General features: G+C 46.1%; 1 protein-coding gene across 2 annotated transcripts in view; it reads right to left on the bottom strand.

The window, feature by feature from the left end:
- The window catches only part of LOC127000516 (matrix metalloproteinase-17-like), a 24,141-nt gene that overhangs the window by 1,797 nt on the left and 12,344 nt on the right, over window positions 1–10,000 (bottom strand). For both annotated transcript variants that reach the window (XM_050864251.1, XM_050864249.1), the window contains exons 3-11: window positions 9,379–9,543; window positions 8,636–8,769; window positions 7,404–7,568; window positions 6,857–6,987; window positions 5,638–5,796; window positions 3,914–4,012; window positions 2,976–3,364; window positions 2,215–2,362; window positions 1,274–1,415 (exon numbers count right to left, since the gene is read on the bottom strand). In XM_050864251.1, the coding sequence (XP_050720208.1) occupies window positions 1,274–1,415; window positions 2,215–2,362; window positions 2,976–3,364; window positions 3,914–4,012; window positions 5,638–5,796; window positions 6,857–6,987; window positions 7,404–7,568; window positions 8,636–8,769; window positions 9,379–9,543 (1,532 nt within the window). The remainder of the gene's footprint in view (window positions 1–1,273; window positions 1,416–2,214; window positions 2,363–2,975; window positions 3,365–3,913; window positions 4,013–5,637; window positions 5,797–6,856; window positions 6,988–7,403; window positions 7,569–8,635; window positions 8,770–9,378; window positions 9,544–10,000) is intronic.

Below are 10,000 nucleotides of genomic sequence, written 5' to 3'. Positions count from 1 at the left end.
AGAGTGAGATGGGAGAGAGCACAGGAAAGGGAAAGGTGAGGGGTGACAGGGAGAGGTGAAAAGGATGAAATTGGGTGGGAGAATGGACTGGGAGGGAGTGTATGAGTGAGAAGAGGGAGGGGGAGAGGGAGGGAGTGAAAGGGAAGATTTAGATAAAGGGTTTAGTGAAGGAGGTCAAGAGAGAGTGGGAAGGAGGGAGGCAGTGTGTGAAGAGTGAGAGGGAAGAGAAAGGAGTGAAGGAGGTGGAGAAAAGGGAAACGGAGAATAGGAAGTAGTTAGAGGTGTAGATGTAGTTCTTTTACGATATTACGAAGAAACAGACAAGAAAGAGAAGTAGAATAGAAAGAGGGCGAAGAAGAAATTACTAAATGGCAGAGAAGCAATGAAAAAGAATAAACAGAACCAAAACTAGAAAGAAACGCAACTAATAAATGACAGGAAAAAAAATAAAGGAAAAAAGTATTAGAACCAAACCTTGAAATACATGTTACTAAATGAAAGAAAGAAACAAGAAAAAAAAATAGATTGAAGCAAAACTAGAAAGAAATACGACTAATAAATGAAAGAGGAACAGAAAAGCAAAACAAAGAAAAGTGGATAAAAGGAGAACCATGGAGAATTGATTGATAAAAGATACGAAGCGAAAAGAACGAAGACGGTAAAAAGAGGAAGCCAGAGAGAAAGAGTTGTAAATTGAGTCAAGGAAGGAAGAAAACGAGAAAATAAAAGACAATTGATACGAGAGAAAAGAAAGAAAGAAGTAGGGGGGTGCAACAGAGAGAGAGAGAGAGAGAGAGAGAGAGAGAGAGAGAGAGAGAGAGAGAGAGAGAGAGAGAGAGAGAGAGAGAGAGAGAGAGAGAGAGAGAACGGACCGAGGCAAACACAGACAGACAAACAGACACACAGAGAAAGCAGAAACAAACAGAAGTCAAAACCAAAGAAATAAGACAAAAAAAATAACACTCAAAAAAGAAAACAAGAAAACAAACAAATACACACACAAACACCCCTCCTCACCCACACCCCTTCCCCCAACATCCCTCTCTTCCTTCCCCCTCATCCTCCCCAACACCCCTCTCTTCCTTCCCCCTCATCCTCCCCAACACCTCTCTCTTCCTTCCCCCTCATCCTCCCCTACACCCCTCTCTTCATTCCCCCTCATCCTCCCCAACACCTCTCTCTTCCTTCCCCCTCATCCTCCCCAACACCCCTCTCTTCCTTCCCCTTCATCCTCCCCAACACCCCTCCCCCCCACCCCCATACCAGTACATACGTGAAGAAGTAAGTCTTGAGCGCCCTGGGCCAGTAGAAGGCGGCCGTGACCTCGGTGATGTCCGGGTCTAGACCAAGGTCGGTGAGGGGGCGCGGAGACCCTTCGATCAGCTGGTTCCCGTCATGCACGTAGTAGTGGTCGCCTGTAGGGTAAGTGAGGTGAGGTCAGGTTAGGTCAAGTTAGCTTAGGATAGGTTAGTTTAGGTTAACCCGTCCTCAGTGATTGGCACGGATTTGGCTTTCACTGGTAGCCTGGTAATATAAAGTCCCAGGTCTTTCTCTGGCTCTATGGTGGATAGTAGTGTTTCCCATGTGGTATTGGTCTGCAGGATATCCCCTCCCAGGCTGCAGAACTTTACATTTTTCTATATTGAATTGTAGCAGACACTTTTTGTTCCATTCCTGTAGCTTGGTGATGTCTTCTGCTAGGAAATCCCCAGTCAAGAGGTTAAGTTAGGTTAGGTTGGTTAGGTTTTGGGGTTCAATTAAGTTGGTGACGTGAGGTTAGGTCAGGTTAGGCTGGTAAGATGAGGTTAAGTTAGATTAGGTGAGGTGATGTTAGGTGAAGTTAGGTTAGATGAGATTAGGGGAGGCTAGGTTACGTGATGTCAGGTTAGGTTAGGTCAGATTAGGTCAAGTTAGGTCAGGTTAGGTAGGTGAGATTAGGTTAGGTTAGGTAGGGGAGGTTATGTAAGGGGAGGCTTGGTTAGATTAGGTTCAGGTCAGGTTAGGATCAGGTTAGGTTAAGTTAGGTTAGGTCATCACCACCACCTCGCTTGGTTTTAGAAGTTGTATCTCTTTCTTTGTCTTTGCTTTCACTAACGCTCTCACCATCACCAACATCACCACTTTAATAAATAATGTAAGTTGGTGAGGTGAGGTCAGGTGAGGCTAGGCTAGGCTAGGTTCGGTTCTCCTTCCCTCACTTCACCTCTTCCTTACCTATGAAGAAAACGATGTTGCCGTCCATTGGTCTCTCATACACGGCGCTCACCCTCTCCAGCGTGGCGGGCAGCGAGGGGAACAGAGTGGTGATGGGTGATGGGTAGCCGCTCACCAGCTGACCCCGACTGCTATACCGCCACAAGTGCTGCAAGGGTGGAGAGGTGGGTGTAAGATGGGCGTGTATGGAGTGGGTATAGGTAGTGGGTGTTAGGTGGGGGTGTTAGGGCGTATGGGGTGGGTGTGGGATGGTGTAAGGGGTTAGTTGTAAGGGGTATGTGGGTTGAAAAGGTTGAGTGTATAGGGGTGGGCATCAAGGAGTGGGTGTAAATCATGGTTGCAAAGTAGTGAAAAGAATATTGTAGTAGGCGTTATAGTAGCGGGGGGAAGATTATTGTAGTGGGAGTAATAATATTGTAGTGGGAGGAATATTACTGTAATGGGTGGAAGAGTATTGTAGTCGGACTGATATTATTGAAGTGGATGTTACAGTGAAGGGAAATATCATTATAGTGGTCGTTATAGTGATGGGAAGAAAGATATTGTCGTTACAGTAGTAGGAAGAATATTTCAGTGGAGGGAGGGAATATTATCGTAGTGGTCGTTATAGTAATGGTAAGTTATTGTAGTGGGCATTACACGATATTATACTCGATGTTACAGTACAGTAGAAATAGCGTTATAGTCGTGGGTAAAATGTTATCGTAGTGGGAGGAATGATATCGTCGTGGGCGTTATCGCAGGGGTCAGCGGGCACCCACCTGACCCTTGAAGATGAAGAGCTCCTGCCGCAGCACTGCCATGGCATCGTACTGCCCCTCACACACGTCGGGCATGGAGGAGGAGGGGGTATCGGAGGGGGCGGAGCGGGGGTCGGGGGTGGCATTGCTTCCCGCCCTCCACCTGTCCTCCTCCTCCTCTTCCCACCTCCTCCTCTCCTCATCCTCCCATCGCCTCCTCTCCTCCTCCCGTCTTCTGATCTCCTCCTCCTCTGCTCTTCTTCTCCTTTCCTCTTCTCTCTGTCTTCTCTCCTCGGCTCTCTTCTTCTCTATCTCCTCCCTCTCCCTCCTGTCTTTCTCGTATATGTCTTCCTCCTTCTCTTCCTTCTTTTCTTCTTCTTCTTCCTCTCCCCATACCTCGTTCTCCGTGTCTGGAGGGAGAGAAGGGAGAGAAGGGAGAGTAGGGAGAGTAGGAAGAATAGTGTCATGGTTTCCTCTCCCTCCTCCAACTCTCCTCTGATGGTCGGCCACGGACTCATAATCGCCGTGATAGTGAAGGAGGTCACCATCATCATCATCATCATCATCATCATCATCATTAGTGTTATTAATTTTGCTGCTATCTTTGTTATCACCATCACTATCATTATCACTATCATTGTCACTATCACCTCGTTTGGGTTTAGAAATAGTGTCTCTTTCTTGATCTTTGCCATCTTTACCATCACCACCATCACCACCATAATCACTAGCATAGTCATAACCACCACCACCACCACCACCTTCATCACTATAAAATCCATCACCACCTCCTTCATCAGTATAATAACCATCATCATCATCATCACTAGGTTCACCATCACCAGCACAACCACTCCTACCATTCTTAACACTATACTCCTCCTCCTCCTCCTCCTCCTCTTTGCTACTACTGCGAACTTCTGCGTCACCTTCTGCGTCTCCTGCGTCACCGTTCTTACCCGCTGCGTCGGCTTGGTGGTCGGTGGCCGGCCTGGCGGTGGTGGTGGTGGTCGTGGTGGTGTTGAAGTACTCGTCGTCTCCGTCCAGCTTCCTCTTGACTGGAAAAGAAAGGAAGGCGGTTTTTTATTTTTTGAGATTTAATGAAGAAGAAAGAAAGAAAAAATAGAAAAAAATTGAAATACGGATTTTGAATTTGGAGAAATGGAAAAGAGGAAAAAAAAAAGGTGATGGATTTAGAGTTTGAAGTAGAAAAAGAAAAGTAGAAAGGAAAATGAAGACAGATTTTAAGTTTGGAAAAGAACAAGAAGGACAAGAGCAAGTAAAAAACAGGAAGATGTATTTTGAGTTTGAAAAAGAGACAATAAATATAAGAAGAAAAGGAAGACGGATTTCAAGTGTCAAGAAGAAGAAGAAGAAGAGACAAAAAGAAAAAAAGAAGTAAAGAAATTCAGTTTGGAAAAAAAAGGGAGTCATATTTTGAGTTATTACTGTTATTACATATTTCTTAAACTATTACTTATTCCTTATCACTATTACTACTCTTACTGTTATCACCATTACTGACTGTCCTATTACAACTACTATTACCATTACTAACACAATACTTGGCCTAAAACCTACACTAGAAAATGAGAGGAGAGGGAGAGACAGAGACATACAAAGAAGAAGAAGAAGAAGAAGAAGAAGAAGAAGAAGAAGAAGAAGAAGAAGGGGGGCAGGATGGGTGTGTTAAGGGAGAAGAGAGTGAGAAACAGACTCCAAGGGAATTATTTTAATGATATGTAAAGAGAGAGAGAGAGAGAGAGAGAGAGAGAGAGAGAGAGAGAGAGAGAGAGACCTGTCTCTCTCTCTCTCTCTCTCTCTCTCTCTCTCCTTTACCACCTGGTCATCCTACCTACCTCTTCCTCCTCCTACTGCTAACCTACCTTTTCTCTCCCTCTTACCTCTCACCTCCTCCACCTCCTCCTCCTCCTCCTCCTCCTCCACCTCCTCCACCTCCTCCTCCTCCTCCACCTCCTCCTCTCACCCGCTCTTCTTCCTTCGCACGTGACTCATTAAAATCTATCCCAAGCAGGTGACACATCCCTCACCTGTGCCCCTACCTGATAACGAGGAGCTGACAATAGGCGTGTGTGTGTGTGTGTGTGTGTGTGTGTGTGTGTGTAGATTATTCCCCGTCACGCCCTTTCATTAGTTTTTCAAGACTTGGTTAACACACTCGAGTATTTCTAGGCCGCTTGAGAACACGACTTGGGATGTGCCCGTAAATAAATGACGAGAGAGAGAGAGAGAGAGAGAGAGAGAGTGTTTAAACGTGCCTCGTGACCCTCTCTCTCTCTCTCTCTCTCTGAGTATTTCCACAATCATTCTCTATAGAAGTCTTCCCTAAAATTAAAATAAAAAAACTCCTTTACATCAGATCTACCTCAGTTACCCATTAAAATCACAACCACCAACACCACCAACACCACCAGCAACAACAACAACAACAACACTCACAAAGAAGAAGACAAACACTGAAGAAGAAGAAGAGGAAGAAGAAGAAGAAGAAGAAGAAGCCATAAGAGTGAGCCACATTAAGACTTTTGTGGCTGGAAGGTGAACACGAAGAGAGAAGATTAACTAACGGCCACAGCGAAAGGAGTATCAAGGATTAACGACCTCAGAAGCGATACAAAGCGTCCGAGGTCTACAGAAGAGAAAGGAATATAAGCAGACTCACTATAAAGCTCCCACATGGCCATCACGTCATCGTAGTCGAGCGCGAAGGACGGGTTGAAGCCCATGTAGTAAGGGTACATGATGGAGCCGCCGACCGGGGAGTGCGAGAGTCCGAGGGAGTGGCCCAGCTCGTGTACCGCCACCGTGAAGAAGTCCAGCCCTGTGGGAGGAGGAGGAGGAATACATAGGAATACATAGGAAGAACAGACACCAGAAGACCTGTCGGAAAGTAATTGGTAGGGGAAGGAGGGGACAGTAGGTAGAGAAAGGGAATGGAAGGGAATGAAAATGAAGGATTGGGAAAGGGGAAGGAAGGGAAGGAATTGAAATAGACTGGAATTAAGAGAAGGGAAGGGAAGGGAAGGGGGAGGTACGCAAGGAAAGGGATTGAAACAGAACAGAAGAGAAAGGAAGGGAAGGGGAGGGAAGGGAAGGAAGGAGAAGTGAGGAGAAGGTAGAGGGAAGGTGAGAGGGAGAAGATTGAAGTAGTGAGAGTCGAAGATTGTTTTTTTTCCGTTGTTTTAGCTCCCTTCTCTTCCCCTTCTCTTCCCCTTCTCTTGCCATTCCTTTCCTTCCCTTCCCTTCCCTTCCCTTCCCTACTCTTTTTTATTCCAGTCCTCTTTCTTCTCTACCTTGTTTTTTCCTCTCCCTTCCCTTCTCTTTCATTCTGTTTCAATCCCTTCCCTTCCCCTTCTCTTGTCTTTCCTTTCTTTCCATTCTCTTCCCTTCCCTACTCTTTCTATTCCAGTCCCCTTTCTTCTCTATCTTGTTTTTCCTCTTCCTTCCCTTCTCTTTCAATCTGTTTCAATCCCTTTCCTTTCCTACCTTCCCCTTCCCTTCTCATCCTTTCTGTTTTAATCCCCTTCCTTCCCTTCCCTCCCCTTCACTTCCTTTCTATTCTGTTCTATTTCAATCCCTTCCCTTTCCTACCTCCCCCTTCTTTTCCCTTCCCTTCTCTTCCTTTCTGTTTTAATCCCCTTTCTTCCCTTCCCTCTCCTTTACTTTCTTTCTATTCTGTTCTATTTCAATCCCTTTCCTTTCCTACCTCCCCCTTCTCTTCCCTTCCCTTCTCTTCCAGTCTATTTCAATCCCTTCCCTTCTTTCCCATTTCCCAACCCTTCCATTCCCTTTACCTACTGTCCCTTTCTTCCCCTATACCAATTACTTTCCCATCCCCATCCCATCCCATTCCTTCCCTTCAATTCCTTACTCTCCCTCACCTTCATCGTCCTTGTTCTTCGCAATGATCCAGTTCTCGCTCTCGTCGAAGTGGATGTCGCCTCCGTAACTCCCGAATTCGTAGGGGTAGAAGGCGTGAGCGAGGATACCGCCCTCGTAGTCAAACGGGTACCTGGAGGAGGAGGAGGAGGGAGGGAAAGGTTAATTAAAGAGGGAGAATGGTAATATTGAGGTGTTTGAAGGAGAGAAAGAAATAAGATAGTGAGAATTGACAATATGAACACACGCACACGCACACACACACACACCCACTCACACCCACACTCTCTCTCTCTCTCTCTCTCTCTCTCTCTCTCTCTCTCTCTCTCTCTCTCTCTCTCTCTCTCCCCCACACTTCCTCCCCTCCCCTTCCCTTTCTTCCAATCTCTTTCCTTTCCTTCCATTCCTTGGCCTCTCCTTTTTCATAACCATCCCCTCCCTACCTTTCCCTTCCCTTTCCTACCCTCCCCTTCCTTTCCCAACCCACTAGCCTTCCTTTCCCTACCCACCAGCCCTCCTCCCCCACCCCATTCCCTTCCCCACACCTACCCGTCCCCGTGGTCTTGCGTGGCGAAGTAAATGATGATGTCTGCGTCCGGCGTGAGCACCTCGGAGAAGCTCAGGTGGGAGTACACGCTCCAGGTGTCGAAGGCGCGCCGGAGTTCCTTCTGCACTCTCTCCTTGCTCGGCAGCTGAGGACTCCAGTTGGCCACGCTGACGGAGGGGAGAAAGAGAGATATGAGTAAAGGAGAGAGAGAGGGGGGGGGGGGAGAGGAGGAGAGAGAGATGCGTGAGAGAGGGGAAAGAGAGTACGAGGGTGAAAGAGGAGAGAGGAAAGAAAGCGTGAAAGAGAGAACGCTAACGGAGGAGGGAAGAGCGTGAGACAGAGGAGGGAAAGAAGAGAGAATGAGGGAGGTGTGATAAAGAGGAGAGAAAGAGAGAAGAGTGAGAGAAAAGAACGCTGACGAGGAAGAGGGCGAGAGAAAGAGAGAGGGAAATGAAGGAAGAGTGAAGAGGAAGGTGGAAAGAAATGAGAGGAAGAAAAGGAGGAGGGAAAAAAAAGATAGAAGTATGACAAAGAAAGTAAGAAAAGGAAGAAAAGGAGGAGGAAAAAAATGGAAACATGGCAAAGAAAGTAAGAAAAGAAAGAAAAGGGAAGGAAAAAATGGAAGTATGACAAAGAAAAGGAAGAAAAGGAGGAGGAAAAAATAGAAGTATGACAAAGAAAGTAAGAAAAGGAAAAAAAGGATGAGGAAAGGAGTAAATAAAGGAGGAGGAGAAAGAGGAATCGGAGAAGAAAGAGGAAGAAGACTGAAGAAGATTGCCAAGAGGAGAAACACCCACACCCACACCCACCCACACACACTCACACCCACCCACCCACACCCACTCACACACACACACACACACACACACACACACAGTCACCAGCTAATGGGCGCCCAGTAATGGTAATATTCCCACCTTTCCGATCCATTAGCCTTATGCATACTCTCTCTCTCTCTCTCTCTCTCTCTCTCTCTCGGTTCATTTATCCATCTTTTTCTCTATATATCTATCTATCTATCTATCTATTTATCTATCTGTACATCTATTCATACATTTATCCATCTCTTTCTCTTTTTTCTTTCCTCTTATCCGTCTATATCTATCTATGTATCTCTCTCCTTCCCTCCCTTCTTTCCTTCCTTCCCACCTCCCCTCCCTCCCTCCCTACCTACCTACCTACCTACCTAACTCTTCCTCCTTCCCTCCTTCCCTCCCTTCATTTCAATACTCACAAGTACGTTATCCTCCTCTTGTTCCATCCGTCCGCCCCTATGATGTACCTCTTCACCCTGTTGTGCTTGCCGTCCCCTCTCTCCAGCTCCTCGGGTTTCAGGTCGGGCAAGCCGCAGCGGGGCGTCTCCATCAGCTGATCAAATGTAAACAAAGCCACGTGGTGTCTTAGGTGTGTAAACAAACAAAACCACGTGGTACATCAGCTGATCTCGTGTAACCAAGGCCGTGGTATGTAGGTGTACGTCAACAAGGTCACGTGATTCGTCTGTATGTAAACAAAGTCACGTGATGTGTTGGTTTGTCATATGTAAACAAAGACACGTGTTTACATCAGCTGATCACATGTAGATAAGGCCGTATGTTTGGGTTGGTCACGTGTAGCAATCTCTCTCTCTCTCTCTCTCTCTCTCTCTCTCTCTCTCTCTCTCTCTCTCTCTCTCTCTCTCTCTCTCTCTCTCTCTCTCTCTCTCTCTCTCTCTCTCTCTCTCTCTCTCTCTCTCTCTCTCTCTCTCTCTCTCTCTCTCTCTCTCTCTCTCTCTCTCTCTCTCTCTCTCTCTCTCTCTCTCTCTCTCTAGATATATATATATATATATATATATATATATATATATATATATATCTTTATTTATCTATATTTATCTATCTCAAACCACCTCACAAATTTAACACCATCCCTCTTCTCCTCTTTCCTTTTCCTTCTTCTTCTCCTCCTCCTCATTATCATTATCCTCTTCCTCCTCACCTTCACCGTCGCCTCATCCAGTTTGCCCGTTTGAGGGATGCCGCCGAACTCCTGCACCCTCAGCAGCGCCTCCTCCAGCGACTGCGGCGTGAACACGAAGTCCGCATCTTCCTCTACGTTCTCGCTCTTTTTCTCCACGTAGCCGAACTTCTGCATGAACTCGAGCTGTTGGGGAGGAGAAGAAGTGAAGGGAAAGGGGAATGAGGTGAAAGAATGTGTACGAAATCAGTTAAAGGGGAAGGAAAGGGAAGGAAAAAGGGGTTGAAGTAAAGGATTGTGAAAGAAATGGGAGAAGTGAAGGGAAAGAGGATGAGGTGAAAGAATGTGTAAGAAATCAGTTAATGGGGGAAGGAAAGGGAAAGAGAAAGGGGTTGAAGTAAAGGATTGTGAAAGAAATGGGAGAAGTAAAGGGAAAGGGGATGAGGTAAAAGAATATGTAAGAAATCAGTTTAAAGGGAAGGAAAGGGAAAGAAAAAGGGGTTGAAGTAAAGGAATGTGTTAGGAATAAGTTAAAAGGGAAGGAAAAGGAAGGAAACAGGGGTTGAAGTAAAGGAATGTGTTAGGAATAAGTTAATGGGGGAAGGGAAGGAGATATGGATGGGTTTGACCTAGGAGTGGGTAC

Source organism: Eriocheir sinensis, chromosome 19 (assembly GCF_024679095.1).
Source record: "Eriocheir sinensis breed Jianghai 21 chromosome 19, ASM2467909v1, whole genome shotgun sequence".
Lineage (NCBI taxonomy): Eukaryota > Metazoa > Arthropoda > Malacostraca > Decapoda > Varunidae > Eriocheir > Eriocheir sinensis.
Note: the sequence above shows the minus strand (reverse complement) of the source record. Positions and strands in the feature narration are given on the sequence as shown.